This window comes from Merops nubicus, unplaced genomic scaffold, assembly GCF_000691845.1.
Source record: "Merops nubicus isolate BGI_N331 unplaced genomic scaffold, ASM69184v1 scaffold4737, whole genome shotgun sequence".
Lineage (NCBI taxonomy): Eukaryota > Metazoa > Chordata > Aves > Coraciiformes > Meropidae > Merops > Merops nubicus.
This window is the reverse complement of record NW_008619470.1, coordinates 26,343-44,761: the sequence shown is the minus strand read 5'-3', so window position 1 is coordinate 44,761 and position 18,419 is coordinate 26,343. Positions and strand designations below refer to the sequence as shown.

General features: G+C 41.1%; 1 protein-coding gene across 1 annotated transcript in view; it reads right to left on the bottom strand.

The window, feature by feature from the left end:
- The window catches only part of SERGEF (secretion regulating guanine nucleotide exchange factor), a gene marked incomplete at its 5' end in the record, with an annotated part of 146,933 nt that overhangs the window by 104,104 nt on the left and 24,410 nt on the right, over positions 1-18,419 (bottom strand). Inside the window, one exon of the mRNA XM_008943790.1 lies at positions 8,846-9,006. Coding sequence (XP_008942038.1) covers positions 8,846-9,006 — 161 coding nt within the window. The remainder of the gene's footprint in view (positions 1-8,845; positions 9,007-18,419) is intronic.

Sequence of the window (18,419 nt, the reverse complement as noted above, 5' to 3'; positions counted from 1 at the left end):
TACACAAAATCCCAAACAGAAAGGATTTTCCTCCATCCAGACATTTGAAAACAAACAAAAAAAACACAACCACAACACAAAACCAAAAAAAATCAAAGTAGGGGACCAAACAAAGAAGGCATGAGAAGGGAATAAGAATCAAGAATTAAAAATCATATCCTATGCTTGCATCTGTAGAGAGCACAACGAACTTACAAATAAAGTGCTAACTCTTGGCATATGCAAAAGCAATAAAGGAATTGCTGAGTTATAGACACTCACAATGTATCTTGTCAAAGCACTTTATCAAGTATTAGACACCATAATAGCTCTGATGGATTATAGTGGCTGAAATCTGCTGGATGAAGTTTGTTAGATGGCTTTCATACCTTCCCCCTATAGTCTCTTAGGGGGCAAGCTTTGCTGGACCTCACATTTGTTTTCCTATTTCTTTCTATAAAAACAAACCAAGGCTTTGAATGGATTCACACTTTCAAAGTGTGAAATCAACTACCAGTGGAGACTGCAGGTAAACCTTGGCAACCTGGAAAAGCTGGACAGATTTCCACTGCAGCAAATACCAGTCAGAAAACTGGCTACCAAGTGCTTGTTATTTTAACACTTAAAAGCACAAACATTATGCCAAACATTCTGGAAAAGCAAACACCTTTTGAGAACTCTTTACTAGCTCCCAGAGTACTAATTACTAAGGAAGGGATTGTTTACATCAGCTCTACACCTGGGAAGAGATGGAGAAGTAGGAAAATGGGAGCTCAAGCAGCAAAACGTAAGGGGGGGTATTTTCAGAATCATCTCTCTAAGGTACTATCATTTTTTCTTCCTCCTTGGTAATGAAAAAAAATTTCTTTATATGGTTTTTATTTGCTTTTCCTATGATAAAAAAAAACAAAACACAACACAACACACAACTCCGCAACACATCAACAGGAGCATAGGTCTTTGGTGGTACCTAAACCCATGCAATATTCACTGAATTCATTGAGAACTGAGCCATCAACTGCCAGGAGACTAAGAATAAGCCCTCAGGCAGGTTTTAACACTGGAGGCAGTTTCGCATTTTTGTCCTCACAGGACTAGATGCATAATTTTTACTTTTTCTTCTTCCTCCTCCCTTCACAAAGTTCTGTCAGCTGAAGGCTGGGGCAAAGGCACAAGCTATATTAGACCATGGGAAAAAAACACACACAGAGTTCAGAGGTAACTTCTGCCTTTGACAACTTCAATTTAAATTAGAGGCAAGACAGCCAACAGGCAAAGGAGATGAGCCACCAGGTGGGAGGACAGGCAGGTACCTGTCATTTAGCAGGCTACCCAGTAAACCAGTCTTTGAAACTTGCTGTGTGCCAAGACAAAGCAAAAACTTTAAACATTGCAGCAGGAACACGGGTCTCTCTCTCTCTTCTGAATCTTTGGTTAAACAGCAGCTTTACAATAACTTACAACATAAGCACAAAGGCCAGAAAGACTGGCAGGGCTCATAGCTTAAATAACTTGTTGATAAATGCAAGCTGGAAATATCAGACAAATGAAAACAAACACCATCACTGGTGTAAAAGCATAGCCCAGTTCAAACCAAATCCAAAATCCTTAAATTAAAAGCAGGGGGAAGCAGCCTGGGTGCTGGCCAGAGCAGCACTGCCCCGGGTAGTTTATGGCCTCATGGTGACAAATGAGTTTGAAAGGAACAGTGGAACAACTCAATAAACAGGCAGTGGAACCACTATGATCTCTCCCATCTCATTCATCTGCAGTACACTACCCAGCAGCCCAGCATATTTTCCAGCTGTATAATGCATACTGTCTATTAAGGAGTAACTTTTCAGAAAGAATACTCTTCTTAAGAAAAGGAGACAGAAAAACAATGAAGAACTAATGGAGTCACTTCTACTAATACAAAAAAGTAAACAATTAAAGAGAGTGTTCCATCAAATTCCTATGAGGTTAACTTAAATGATATATTTCTCCTTCACTTTTATTTGTTTGGTAAGATGCCACTGTTACAGAACCTGCCAACAGAATCCATCAACACAACAGAAAAAAGGAAACGTAAGTAGCACTTAAACCAGAAGTTTCTTCACCCGAAGTTCTGGGGTCAGCCAGGTAAAAAAGAATTCTCCTAACCCCAAAACATTGGTTTTGCCCTTTTTTTTCCGTCCATAAAATGAGATATGGATAAGATTTCTTTGCAGAGAAGGATGTAGATGGATAGCTTTGTTCCAGTTCACTACAGTTTCCTATTGATTTTCTCTCAGTTTAGCCTGCATTGATTTGTTAATCCCTTCTCTGTAACAGTTTTAATGACAAATTGAGAGTGAAAAACTGCATGCTTTAAGGCCTTTTCGACCAACCTCTTCCTTCAAACCATATTTTCTCTTGGATTTGGAACATGTCTGTGCACATACCCTGGGTTAGACCTGACTCACCTTAAACTAGTATGGATAATTTTTGCATTGAAGCCTTTCTGTTTAGGTTCCTCACAGATGAGCAATGCAGCTGAAACAACATCAGTGAGGCTGAACTGGATTTCTGCTCTAACAGTTGTCACCTTCCATGTACTCACCAAGTACATTTTTAAGCAATTGTGCAGCACTCCCTGAGGTTCATTAGCTGGCATTAACTGCACCAGGCAGCATTAGTGAACTTGAGATCCATGGCATTTGTTGGTGAAAAAAAAAAATTACTTCAGAACAGCAATGAGCTGGATCACAAGTTGTCTCTGAACTCTGAGTGAGCTGCAGTCATGGTGCACTGTTACTACAACAGTCCATACAGAAGGATGGGACCCAGTCAGTATTTTGAATTTAAGGAATATAGTATGAACACATGCAAGTCACAGAGTTACAAACAAGCTAACTTAGATTAGTTATTTAGCTGCTAATCAAGTCTCATTACTAGGGCTACACTACTGACAGCCCATGCACATCTGCTCAAGCCATGGCTACTGCTGCAAGTAGTTTTAGTCTCTTTCCATTTCCCTTTCAGAGATCTCCAAGTGAGGTATTCATTTGGAATTCTCACTGCAACATGCTATCAAATGGAAAATGAATTATGAAGATTAAGTCTTTACCCACACTCACATTTATAACACCTCAGTCATCACATGCTGGGTGAGACTCCAACTTCATCCTATGACAGTCCTCTCCTACTTCACCCAAACTGGAGGAAAACCAACCCCTTGTGGTCTTACATACAGATTACAAAGCAGCCTGACCTCCAGCTGCCATCTCAGTGCTACAGGACAGCCTCAACAGAGCAATTTTGGTCATTTTAAACCAAGTCTCCTCTGCAGCAGCGATAACTGCAAACCCCTAGTTTGCACTCACAGCATATGCTCTCTGGCGTGCAACGGCAGCGTGGGAGCTCCCCTTTGCCACTCACTTGGTGTGAATTTGATTTGCATCTCCCTTTCTGCACTGCCAGCTGCAGAGGAATTGGTATGAGTGATGGGAAGCATGGTGCTGGGAACCAATATCATCTTCTCTTTGCTTTCCAAAACTTACACACCTAGAGTGGTGATCTAGGCTCTGTCTATAAGCACAAGGAGAGGGGGAAAGCCAAGTTCCTCATTATCTCACCTACTGGTAAATAGTTGAGCTCCACTTCACCAAATTATTTACAGTAAAATTGTGACTGGCTGACAGTTTCCATGGAGCAGACTAATTTTTCCAGAGTATATTCTGTTGCCTAACACACTGCTATTCCTAACATCCAGAAATGACTTTGCTAGGAGCATTAAATGTCTTTCCACCCAGGCCATAAGATATTCCTTACAAACCACAGTCACGTCTTAATGGGATAAGAAAAGCACAGAATAAATGGGATGGCTACATAGCCAAAAAGTTGCATTTGAATTTCAGCAATTTGTTCTGCTCTCCATTTCCTGCTAGGAGAACAACAGGGAGGACCAACTGACCCAAAAAGTAAATCCCATTTCCTCATTTCCTGGGATGTAACTGTGAACTCCTCTCCATCTTCTTGCAGTGTTGCAAAGATGAGTGTTATCCTACAACACAGGGCATGCAGATCACACAGCCCCACCTCATTAACACAGACTCCCTGTATTTCGTATGCAGACTGCAGTTTCATTCTTTTGATACATCCTGTCTGGGTTTTTTTTTTCCCTAATGATAATTTCAACAGCTTGGTCTCTGTTTTCATCCTTAATTGCAACTTCTCATTTGCACAGTGACTTGTACTCAGAACCCACTTCGCTATGGCCTTTATTTTCCTTTATTGTCACTTACTTAAAATGAATTGATAAGCCAAGAATTTTATTTCCACTCTTGAAAGAATATTAAAAGGGACCATCTCTACACCACCATTTTTAGCATTGCATCTCTAAAACAGCATAATGAAAACAGCCTGCACCAGCAAGGAAAACTCAACAATGCCACTTCTCAAAGGACACAAATAAAGTCCAACTTGTAACAGGCACCAGCTCATGAGAGAAGAAACTCCACAACACTGCAGTACTTGCTTACCAAGTGAGAAACCGCCTAGCACTTCAATTTAAGAATGAGGACAGTTTAATTAATTGGCCCAGAAAGACCTCACAAACTCCTTGGTAAAAGACAAGCTGGCAAAAAACCTTCTCCTATGGAGTTCTCTTGCTAGATGGGCAGGTCTAACAGCATCAAATAAACAGCCAGGGAAAGAAACACACACAAAGTGAGATATAACACAAACAATACTCTGACCTCTCTGGAGTGTGCAGATACCAACCAACTTGTTCTTCTGCTGATACCACAAGTAAGAAGGCTCACCCAGCTCTCAAACTCTGAACAGTATGTGTTGTTTCTCTCACACAAAAATATAAACATTTTTTTTGACCATTCAGAATAAAGAACATAGCCACACATTTACAGCACCCAGTCAAAAAACTAAGAATTCAAAAGCCACACACAGAGAACAGAAATTACATATGTGTGACACTATCAGGTTATTTTTGCTAATACCCTTTAAAGTCTCAGCTACAACTCTACTTACAAAGCAGCCTCTAACAATTTTCCCCAAAAAGTCAAAAAAAAGCACAAAACCAGTTGTCATTTTTATAAACCAAAAGGTTCCATTTTCAATATTACTGTATCTATATGTTAAAGTAATAACAATGCTTATACATTAAGCTATCAGTCAGACAATAATTCACCAATTAATTATTATCATAGCAGATATCTTAGATTTGTCCTGCAGGTAGATGCTCAGTGTTTTGCAACATGAATGGGGGAAAAAAGGGAAAACCAAGAATATACTAAAACCAAAGCTATCTTTCAAATACTTAAACAAAAAGGACATGTTATTGCAAGTGCTACTGAAGAAAAGTGGCAATAAACTGTGGCCACAAGAACATGTGCACTTATCATGGCATTCCCTGAAAAAAGGGAACCATATGGAGGATCCAAACCAACCAGTATTATATGGGACAAAAGTACACACTGGAATTAGGGACCACAGTAGATCAGGATAAACACAGCAGGTACAGGTTGTCACAAGTCCACCAGTTATTTTCATTCCCTGACACAACTGGCCCCTATATCCACTGACAAGACTTAAAGGAGGAAGGAATTAAGCCCAACAAATCCCAAAAGTGAGTGTGACACAGATTTTTTTTTTTTTTTAAGTTCTTAACTAAAATTTCAGAGCTCCCTCCTCAGAAAACTGTAATCTACCACAGCTTGCTTTAAGTAGAGAAAGGATATAATGAAAACATGGCTCCATGTGACCAGTGCTGCATATCTAAAATGACTGTAGCTCTTCCATTAGCAAGAAATGCCCCATGACTTCTTGTTTATTATTGCAGCAAACGTTTGCTGCAATGTAAATGACATGGTGAACATACCACAGACAGAAAAACGACAGCTATTAACACCAAAAAAAACCAAACAGACTGGAAAAGCATTCTGACAAGGAGGAAACATTAAACCAGGTTTTTGTAGGACTTGCTAAATACAGAGGCTCATCATATTTCAGGCCATTTGTATTTAATTGTCCTTTCATCTGAAGAGTGATTGATATGAATGCACATCAGGAAGCAGATGAGTCAGATGTTCTGAAGAGGTCCAAATCAAGGACGCCCCACAAGACAAGAGCACTCCACATCTCACACAACTGACTCCCCCTACAGCCTGAAGTTTCTTTTCAATACCTCATCCTATTCCATGATGGTTATGCACCAAAGCATTGAGAAGAATATAAGAATTCAAAAAGTTTAGACACATGAAACTCTGGAAACCTGACTGTCCACACACTCTTTTTTAAAACTTTAAAGCCCCTGCCACAAAGAGTGCAAAAGACTGCATATTCTTATCTCTTCCCAAGTAGAGGTGGGCCCAAACCAGGACACCAGGAACATGTGGTGCCTCTTTACAGCTGAGGTGATTAGGGAAACCTGTCCCCATTTCTCATTTGGAGAAACTCTAGCTGAATAACTTTTCAATTCCTCAGTGCTCTGTGCAGTACTGTTGTGTCTGGGTGATGAGGGACACTTGCATGTGGAAGAGGAAGCTTCCTTTCCCTCCTAACCCTGCTCTCAGCCTTGGGGGAAGACATACTTAGATGAGGAGGTAAACATCTAAAACTCAGGCTTTTGTTCGGCCATTGTTTCTGTTGGAAGAAAAGAAGTCCTCATATCTTTCAGAATTCAGTGTTTCCAAATGAGTTTGTCAGAGGAAGTAAAATTCAGAGTGGAACAGGTCACTCACAACACTTAAAAACAGATGTTTTGGAGTGGTAGACAGACACAGGCATTATATTAATTTCAGCTCAAAGAAAGGAGAATCCCTGCTCTCTGGTGGAGAAGCAAGTAAGCCATGGGCATGGGGACAAGCAGCAGCACAGGAGGTTAAATCTACTGCACTGTCCTTGAGGTAAACTAGTATGCCTTTTATACTGTCCTCTAATCCTTAAGATTAATTTCTCCATTTTGGTTTTAACAATATTACCTGAAGTGCAGAGGCAATCAGTAGACCACAGCTTTGCCAAAAATTCAGTTGAATCATTAGAAGTGATTTCACAGCATGGCTTAGGTTGGAAGGGACCCTAGAGATCATCTAGTCCAACCTCCCTGCCATGGGCAGGGACATCTATTTGTGAAAACAGACAATGGATAAAAATCATTAGCTATAATCCTCAACTGTTAAACTGTCTCTCTGCATTAAACATGCAAATCAGAGTTGTTAATTCAAGGCAAAGAGAAAAGAGCTCATCTGCTCTGTATTCCTTTTAAGGCTGCCCTCAAATCAAACCTTGTCTCCATATGACAACAAATGGAAAAGGGGAAAGCTTGGGTGTAAACAAAAACTGACACTCTGCATAGACTACATACTGCAATTTACTGCACTTTTAAGTATAAATGCTAGCTCTGGCATTATTTTGAATCTCAAAGTGAAGCAATTTAGGCTCTATCTCCACTTTTCCCCTTCTCATCAACACAGCTCCTCCTAGGGTACAAATGATGCTAGCTGTTGATCATGCTCTTCTTAAATCATCTTCAGGCTGTTAGCTCTGCAAAGAATGATGCCTGCTCCAGAACACTGCCACTGCTAATCACTCAGGTCAGGTCTTTCATAGGTCTATAAGGAAGAACAGCACTGAGGGCAGCAGAATGAAGATGAGATTCGTTCTCTCTTTCATTTCAAGGAGTATATCTGAATGCATCCCATTCCTTCACCTTCATGGATCACTCATCCTTCCCCACACAAGTTTCCCTGTGCAAAAGCTGCAGCTGCCTTGGCTTTGCACTGCACAAGAAACAACAGAACTACATAGAGGCATTGCCCAAAGCACAGATGAAAACCAGTGTGAAACAGATTCGAGAATGGTGGCCTCATTAGATAAATAATGGCAAAAGCAGGGACACTCATCTCAAAGTAAGAAAGCTGCTTGAGACTCAGTGGAGTCAAGATGAACTAAAGAAATTATTCATTAGTGCAGCATCCTGGGCTCTGAAGCTCCACATCTGTGAATGTGCACAGAGAACAATGATGATGGGAAAGGGCAGAGGCTGACTCTTCTAACCAAAGCCTCCCCATGGGAGGCTACTGGAAGGCATATATGCAGTACATAAATTGAACATTAAGGTGACAACCTGTACTTACCCCTTGCATTTTGACTGCCAGCTGTCCCACAGGGAGATAGAAACCTTCTGACTGGTTATCTGCCCACGTGGGACCTGCACATTGCCTGCCAACAGGCCAATTGCCATATGTTGCCCCTCAGCCACTGAAATGCCAAGAAAACGGTGTGTGTGCAGTACAGGTTTCATGTTGTGTCAGACTACAGCAAACAACTTCAGTAAAGTTCTCTCTCTGACCATTTTTAGGATTTCATCTTAATAATTGCATTTTGTATCAAATTAGCTGTATGAAAAGAAAACCTGCAATACCACTCATGGATGTTATGAGGTAGAGAAATACTCATGATACGCTTAGATGATCTGAGCTAAAATCTGTGGTATTATTATTTATTGGCTAGAGAAAGGCCAGTGGTTAAACTGTTAGAGAGGGCTTCAGACAAAAGTAGCACTGTAGTCGGGCAGGGTCCCACCCCATCTGCTCAGCTGCACTGCAGGTGCAGCTACCTGCTGCACACAGTGACATCTGAGAGAACCTGGCTTCTGCTAATGGTAGCCCTGGTTCTACCAAGGGCAAAATCAGGTCCCAAATGCAAAAGCCTTTTAAGAAATTTGAAGTAATTGAATTGTATTAACTTCTGAGCTTACAGGAAGGGCAATGAGGTCTTGTGTTGCTGCATCTGCAAGGGTTCTATTAGGAAATTGTTCTGATTACTTTAATGCACACACACAAAAAAAACACCAACCTGGGGGAAAAAAAATGGTAATTTTCTTTACCTGAGATGCTCCATTTAGGCAAGGCACTGAAACAGGGATGTTACACAACAGCTCCAAGCATTGTTCAGATGCTGTGCACACCTCTTGCCCAGCAGGAACCACTGCATGTCGTCCAAGCTGCCCGTAGTCTGCTCTGCCCCAGGTGAATACCTTGCCAGTTTCTAAACACAAAACACATTTCAAGATTACTTATTCACTAGGTTCCTGGAACATCTGGATACCAATTCAAACCTAGAAAAATAGTTTAATGCATCTTATTTGAAGCTTCAAAAACATAGTAAAAACTTAGTTCTGGGAGCTGAAGGGAAAAAAACAAAACCAACCACACCACACCAATTGAACTAGCTGCAGACACACATGATGCACTTCCATGTAGTTACTGAAACTTAACTTGTTCTAGCAGGATAACGTCTGTTCGGTGGCTGGGGCTATAAATGAAACCACGTCAGTAAAGCTGCATAACCTGGACGTTCTGCGTATCAAGTACAGACCACTTCAGTTATACAAAGGACACATTTTTAGCTTTACAGAAGCACACACAAAGCAGCTTATTCTGAAACAGAAAAGATTCCTCTCTATTCCCAGTCTTGCCACAGAGACACCGATCGTATGTCCTGTATTTAACATGCAGTTTGTTTTCCTGCTAGGAGTTACCTTCTGTCACAGCTTCTGTCAGCAGAGGAGCAGCCCTCAGGACAGCACCTGGCTACTCACCACACCACCACAGCTGTCACCAGGCACTGTGTGCTGGTGACTGTCACCAGGGCTGATTTCACAGGAATCACGTTGGCCAAGGAAAGAGAACTTTAAATGCAATCTGCACTACATGGATCACCTTTCTCCCCACATATTATACCAGGTCCACTGCTGCAGGACTGACACCCAGAAGTCCATTCTCCAGTATGGATAAAATGCATACAGCAATGCTTTTTACCTTTAGTTCCCAGTATTTAAAACACAAAATAAATCATACTAAGTGACAGCTTTATTTTCTTAAAGAAGTAGCTACATCTGCAGGTAAGTGATGAAAAGCTGTTCCTTCTGGAATTCCTTGAGTTCAACTGAGGCTTGACAGCTTCGATTCCTGGAGTTATGTACACGCTTCAGCCAAGCCTCAAACTCTTCTGCAGAACTGAACTCAAGTCGTAAGCCAAATGATGTGAACTTAAGGAAAATACTTGAGGAATCAAGTCAAGCAAGTCAGCTTAAACACACCGTTGTCCCACTGTCAGGCAGTGCAGACATATCCCACGGAGGGGCTGGGAACAGCGGGTACCCGTCACTCCACCTACAGATGACAACTGAGGGTTTTCTTAACACAGACCTTTGGAAACCTGAGCACCTCCCTTTTCCTTTGGGTGCTGTTAAACTGTCTTGAAGGGGACACAGGTGGGCAGTGCTGGTTGGGGAAGTTGAAGCTGATAATGTATTGCACAAACAAACTGCAAATCTCTTAATTTTGTATATTTAAATACATGACAAGTATATGCATTTTCCTTGGAAATCTGCTAGCAGTGGTAGCTTTTACTCCAACCATTGCAAGCTTTTGAAATGCATTCTTTCAGTTCATTAAAAATGCTTCTCCTGAAATAACTGAGTGATAAAATTAGTCGTCCTCTCTCAAGGGCACAGACTTTCTTCCTTTGGAGCTCCCTAGCAGTTCAGGGAAAAATTGAAACCAGTCCTAAACGACTTTTGATATAAGTGAGGTCTTTCAATACAGTAGCTTCATTTTGTTAGGTTAAAGCATTAAAAGTTCTCTTAATGGACTTACCAGTATACTTTACAGAGATTAGCAAAACAGTTTGTAGCTTAAAACACATGCTTGTTCTGGAGGCAGTATATTTACTTTGCCATTTGTATAGATCTCTGCTAAAAACACCTGCAACTGCAAAAATGTTGCTGAAGACTCCTACATCAGTATGTTATATAGCAAATTTAAATGTAGACTAAGCTTCAGGTTTTACATTAGACCAAGTTGCTGCACCTATCCAGAAACCTATTATTGGACTGGAAAAGGACAGGTAGGCTGCTCTATCTTGTATGAACTGAAGGAATGGAAGCAGAGTTTCACAAAATTTAAAGCCAGAAAGAATTTCTGTAACATGTAGGTTCTGTAACATGTAGGTAGATCATTAATAAACCACAGGCTCTTGAGCCCTAGCCAGACACTGCTGTATTGATCCCAAGGACCATAGTTTAACTAAAGCATTTCAACTCTCAGAAGCCAAAAGCATCAAGGGCCACAGACAAAACCATCAGCAATCTGCAAGGCCTCTGGAAAGGCAAGCAGTGTGCATTTGATAATACAGACCCAGACAGTCTGCTGGACTGGACTGTACACAGGGACAGACTCTCAAGTCTGACTTGAGGGAAAAATAAAAACAAATCTTTCCCCAGGCAAATCTGGTGCTCTGTCTGGACCCAGAGATTAACAAGAAACATCCGTTGCTCATGTAACAAAAACATTCCTTTGCATCATCATATCAAGGCTCTCACAAGTGACCAGCAGAAACCAGGGAGCAGTGACACGATCAGCACCTCAATGACCAGCTGCTAGAGCAAGATCTGTGCAAAGCAGGCAATTCTCCTCCCCCAGCCAAGGGCCTGTGAGAGGCAGAGAAAGGTGCAGTGGTCTGCAGCTTCCCTGACTGCAAGATCAGGGCAAAACACCACAACCACCTACTCTGAAGTCAACCTCACCTGCATACTTAACCTGCCCCTATGAATTAAGGGCTAGCAAGTCCATCATCTGCAACAGGATTGTCTAACTGCAGCTGCCATCAGCTGCTTCTTGTGTGTTTATCAATGACTGGAGAAAGCCTCTCCCCACAATCTAGTATCTCTTCCACATGCCAGGGTCTGCAAAAGTTTAGTCTTTTCTTCTTCTGCTGTGGGTACTGGTCTCCTTAAGATTCACTCTGCAATTCTGTGATTGGATCAATTTTTCAGATCCTACATTGAAGTGTCAACAATAATACCAAATTGAAATGAAAGTAATAGAACTGGAAATAGTATAAACCCAGTGGTCTCTTTAGTCTTGCACAAAGGCTTTGAAGCATGTTCATCTCTATTATTACAAATTATTTCAGTAAATTCAGTGGAACTGAAGAATGCAAGTGTATACAAAGGATTAAAACCAAACAGCAATAATGCTTAGCTGCAACAAAACACCTTCCATCCATCCAATTTGCTTTCACTGGACAAGCAAGTACAGAATTACTTACACATGCAAAACCAAAAAAGAACCTCTAGAAGAACAAACTGTTCCTGTTTAGAAGCCAGAATAACTGCAATTAACTTTTTCCTTTTTACCACTATAAGGGAAACAGGTTTCAGGTGCTAGGCAAACATGGAGAACAACCATTAAAAAAAAATTAAAGCCAGATAAATAACTTTTGCTTTTAGGAAGAACTTCTTGAGTGCTCAGAGATTAGGCAAGTAACAAGTTCCTTCTTAGTGCTCATCAATTCGGTTCTCACTCCCAAGTGACAGAAATTCATACCCCAGACCTGCTCCTGTTTGGTGAGTGCTCCGCCTCCCATGCTCAGTCTCCTGCTAATGGTCACTCATTCCTATTTTTCAGCTGAATATATCTGCCTAGGAATCCTTTAAAAAAAAAATTTTAAAAAAATAAAAATCTGTCTTTTCTGTGGGAGAACCTAAAAGAAGCTGCTTTAGAAGCATCTTCTCTCTAAAATATTGATTATATTTTCAGCGAACAAACAAACAAAAAACTAAACCACAAATCCCCCCCATTAGTCTCAAGTGGAAATTTCAGGCTGAGGCAAACATCAATGCACGGAAAATTCCACCAAAAAGGTTAAAGTCTTGTCAAAGCCCTAAGCAAAATAAACCACTACGTTATGACAGAAGAATTAAGCAATTGTATCAAGAGGTATTGCTACTGTGCTGCTTATAATATAGATGGTATTTTAAAATGTTCTAAGAAAATTTGAGAAAAGACATTAGTCATACAGAGTAAGGAGGCTGCAGGATGAATTACTTAAGAATGAAGGGTGATGTAACAAGGAGTGTTGGTCTAATATTAGAATAGAACAGATTTTAATTAGAAGTCAAGAAAACATACAGAGTGATGAGTCAACTGGACAGAGAACATCAGCCATGGAAGTGGACGGGGCACCAGAAAATGAGGTATTTTGTACCAGGCTCTATACAGTAAGAACACACAAGAGGCAGGAAGTATTTCTACAACTTGTGTGAAAGAAAGAAGCATATAATGTTGGAAAGCTCTTTCAGTTCTTCTAACATCCTAACAATGCTTCCCAAGACTTGGATCTTCCCAGGTTCTGAGCATGGTGGCTCCAATTCCAAGAGGCACTTCAACTCCTCAGCTGCAAACATCCACATAGTCCCAGGTAACTTAATTGAAACTGCTCCTTATTTCAGCAGGCAAATGCTACATCAGATGAAGGTCAGAGGGTTCAATATCATTTGGAATTAAGGAGTAATAGATACAATTCATGCATCCTGTCTCATTCCAGTGTACAGACTGAATGAAATATACAGTAGAAGAGTTCAGAGACCTACAAAGACAGAGGTAAGATGTTCAGATGTTTAAAAGCTTCCCAACAGCCCCTCCAGTAAATAGTACAAACAGTATGCTACGTCATTTGAGGTTCTGCATGGCCATACAGACCTAGTTTCCTCCTGCTCTTTGGGCTGTAAGCACAGCAGTGTGCACCAGTACACACACAGCAGCAAATCACCTGAAACACGTGCTCATGGCCCTCACAGAATATGGATGATGGTATGTACATATCCCAGTGCTTGCAGCACTATACTCTCAATCCATGATCACAAAGGCTCCTCTGCACTTTCTTCACATCATCCTTCTGTCCTTATTCTATCAGAAAGCTTGGACAGTTGAGAATGGCCTCAAAACGACAAGTTCACAATGTCTGGAGTATTGCAAATCCAGAAACACTGCATAAAGCACTTCCAGTGGCTTCCTGCCCGACACCATAGCTCTTGCTGTGCTGCTGAGGCTGTAGAGCATGTCTTATTTTCCCTTTCAGCACTTGCTCAATCAATCTGCTCAGCTGCATAAGTATTTGGAGAGAACTGGCAATAAAAAACCCCTGCATTTTAGTTTTAAAATCAGGTTGGTTTCTGAATAAAACACAACAAATAGAAACATTAAAATTTACTTATTTTCCCTAGATTCAGATTCATCTTTATATTAGTTTTCCTGGTTTAAGATAATATCATGATTGCACAACTGTTATCTCCTTGAAGTCTCTATTCAGGATCCAGGCAAGCTTTGAACTATCATAAATACTAGATGAAAGAGTTCATCTAGGCTATCTCAATTCATGGTTGCATCAACAATTGCTTTGAAATGAACTCTCAATATTCACACTGAAAGCTTAATGTCATTCAGTCTTGAAATAGGAAGTTCTATATAAAATTCCTAATGCCTCCTTTCATACGAAAACTCACAGAAGTAGGTATTAAGAACTGACATTTAAAGGCTACCTCTGCCTCCTTCCTGCCCCAACACTGGGCAAGCCAATGCTTCTCCCACAACTACAGATCTCTGCTGTCCTCCAGGACAATCACTAACGTCCTTCAACCATTCTGAGACACTTCATCTACTTCAAAACAGCCTTCGTGCCAGGCAACCTCACACAAAAACATTCACCCATCCATCCACTCCTCCCTAATTTGTTCTTGGCTGGAGACAGCTTTAATGCAGCAGCTGCAAACCAGGCATCACTACCACAGCTACAGTTTAACACCTGTACCTGTGCGTGGTTTCTGTACACAGCAGCAGTATCTGCTCTGACAAAGCTTTAAACAGCCCCTTCAGCCTCTTATACAGGAGTTCAGTGTCCCAGAGACACCCACATCTTGTAACACATCTTCTTTCTATGACCTCCTTACAGACTTCTGCAACTTTACATAATAGGGCACACTCCTGATGGTTTTTTTTTTCCCCCGTATTCTTTTATAATAGCTATTAAAAATGCATCACTTGAACACAAATCTGTGTAGTATTGAGGCCATGCCTCTTCAGGAGAGTTCAGACAGAACAGCAAAAGTATTTCAGGGACATCAGCAATAGAAAACTAGAAACATTTCAATTGCCATATCCAGCCTCTGCATGCACAGGCTGCAATACACATCTGGTTCAGAACAGTCCGCCAAGCCAGCCAAAACAAGGGTTTGCAAGCATCCCATAAATAGGTCCAAACCTGCAACAAAAGGCCACAAGTGCCAAAGGAAGAGAACCTTAAGGGCATCATCAGCCCTCCTGCAATACCTACAGATTTGACAAGCTCCTCTACTCTTCAAGGGGGCCAAAAGTTTCCGCCATTCTGAGCTACATCAAACGTCCCCAAATCTGGTGACCAATTTGACCACAAGCATGAGGACAAGACTAACTAACAAGACACCTAGGAGATTTCACATCACTAGAATCAGTGGGTCATCTATGACCCAGAAAACAACTGGCTTCTCACTGTGACCCACTTTTATTGCTTAAAAAAAAAAAAAAATTAAGAAATCAACCCAGAAGACAATTATTCATCATCAAAGAAAATTCATCCAACCAGAAGGAACTCTGTTGCACAGCACTAACATAAACATATAAACCATAAGGGAACATCACCCAGTCTCCTTGAAGGACCTCCTGAAGATATCAAAACATTAAGCATCCAATGACTCATATGATAATCTGCTGGAATGGAAATTACCTGGCTAGGCAGGTAAAGCTGTGAGGACGTGAGAGACTCTCCATGAGAAGACATCGGGACTCTGACAGTCTTTTAACACAGACCAAAATGTTCAAAAAGCACAGACTGAGAATTCCTTAGGCAACAATTTACACCAAAACAGCTTGAGAAACTCTGGATCCAGGCAGTCATTCTCACCCCTACGTCACCAGCCTTCATTGTGCTTGAACAATTTGTGATGGGGATGGTAAACCAAGCCAAGATATTGATCTGGTTGAAAAACAGCCCTGGGAAATGGGAGCTTGGCAACAGCAAATCCTGGTGAAGGCAGTCCTGTACTAAGTCAATTCAATATTCTGTATGCTAGGCTAGAGAGAGCTTGTCATGGGAAACTGCAAGTTAGGTTTATCATGCACCTTCCCAACAGATCCATCTTTATCAGGACTGGCGACAGCACTAAACAGCTCAACAGCTTTGACTTTTACTCATTAAAAAGCAGGTATGCTTGTTCTTTTTTGCATCCACAGTTACACCTAGTTATGTCTCGACACAAGCAGTGCTCAGTTAATGGGATTATTTGCACACTTCATAGCATGCTTCACTGCTTTGAAAGATGGGACAAAAATAACTTCTGAGAATGGCAAATTTCAGGACTCTCCAGATACCTTGGAAATCCTGCCTCCGAGTTTGGGTTTTAGATGGAATAAAGGTTATTTTGCTTTTAGAGGAGAGATTGCAAACATGAGCCAGCAATGTGCCCTAGTAGCCAAGAAGGCCAATGGCCTCCTGGGGTGCATTAGAAAGGGTGTGGTTAGTCGGTCAAGAGAGGTTCTCCTCCCCCTCTATTCTGCATTGGTGAGACTGCATCTGGAATATTGTGTCCAGTTCTGGGCCCCTCAGTTCAAGAAGGACAGGGAGCTGCTGGAGAGAGTCCAGCGTAGGGCTACAAAGATGATGAGGGGAGTGGAGCATCTCCCTTATGAGGAAAGGCTGAGGGAGCTGGGTCTCTTTAGCCTGGAGGAAAGGAGACTGAGGGGTGACCTCATCAATGTTTACAAATATGTAAAGGGTGAGTGTCAGGAAGATGGAATTAAGCTTTTTTCAGTGATGACCTGTGATAGGACAAGGGGTAATGGGTGCAAATTGGAGCATAGGAGGTTCAAGGTGAATATCAGGAAAATTTTTTTACTGTGAGGGTGACAGAGCACTGGAACAGGCTGCCCAGAGAGGCTGTGGAGTCTCCTTCACTGGAGTCATTCAAACCCCGCCTGGACGCCTTCCTGTGTGATGTACTCTAGGTGACCCTGCTCTGGCAGGGGGGTTGGACTAGATGATCTTCCGAGGTCCCTTCCAACCCCTATGATTCTATGATTCTATGAAGTGCTATACAAAGCTCTGAATAAACTGAAAGAAAAATTCAAAATGTAAGAAGTTTAAATGCTTGTAAAGCAGCGTTCACACTCCTGGTATCAAACAAATATATGATCTCGGCTCGGAAAAGAAAATGCCAGAGGAGGTCATGAAGTCCATGTAATCATGAAACAAAGCTGGGGACGGGGCTTGGGGCAGGGGTAGATGTTAAAGCACCCATCACACTTTGCATTCATCTGCAAGATGAGAAAATTCCCTTCTCATTTCTCTCCACTCATGATTAGAGAGTCATGACTGCCTCACCAGCTGTGCCTCTGGCTCATTTTAAATTCAAACTACGATACATATCTCACTTTTAGACTTTTAATAGCAATGCCTTTAAATGCAGATTGCTGGCTAAATTTAGTTACATGATTAAAAACAAATCTAACTCATCTCTACCCAGCAAACAGAGCTGCTGCATTCAAGGTTCAATAAAGGACTTAACTCTTCATCTAAAAATGAAGTCCTAACAAAAAGAAGAAAAAGAAGAAAATCAAAGCAGAATTTAGCAATGCCTCTAAAAAATCAGGATGCATAAAACATTAACCAGTTATGGAAAACTATTTGCAAATGCATCATAGTATATCACAGGGTTTTTGTTCTGCACTTCTGCAAATAAATTCTGCACTATGCTACTACAGCAGTATGAGTCATACACTTTTACTGACATTCTATATTTATATCTCCATGCCCTTCTGCACTGTTACATGCTTCCTTCCACACAGACCTCCCTAACCTGGAATTTCCTCTCTTCTGCAGTTGACTCTCCTCCTCTAAAATGCCTCAGAAAACTGAGTAGTTTTTGGTTTTTTTTTTTCCAAGCACTTACTCAATTCTTTGTAGATACCATTTTGGAAAAGCAATACCCTTGAACTACTATAATACAAAGCATATGCTTTGATTTGTTCACAAATATTTTCTTGTGTCTTACTTCCTACTCTTTGTAAACAAACTGCTCAGGCATTAAGCCCTTTGAGGCAAGGTCCAGGTCTTGTTTCATTACTTAACACAACACACTGCTACAGAAGATCTTATGCAGAGATTACTAACTACAACAGATCCATGCTTTCTAGATCATTTTATGAACAGCATTACCTCTAGCTCAAATCTTGCAACCATCTGTGAATCTGCCTAATTTGGAGAACACAAGTGATCCTGCTACTCTCAATATTCCTTTGCCATCTGAGTCTGAGGAGAAGCAGGGAACTGTCTGTAAGAGGTAAACAAAGTGAAGGTAATTAAGTTCCCAGTGCTAGTATTTACTCTGTCAGAAGACTCCAGGGCATGCTGTGGAAAGAGACACAGAAATATCACAAGAAATGCTCTGGAATAGCAGTCTGAAAAACTGGGGCTTTTTGCTGTTGTCCAGAAGATGCATCCCCAAGAACAAATACTCAGATACTATTTGCATGGAGATTTCACTAGATAACAAGTCTCAGACATCCATGATCCTGAAAAGTAAG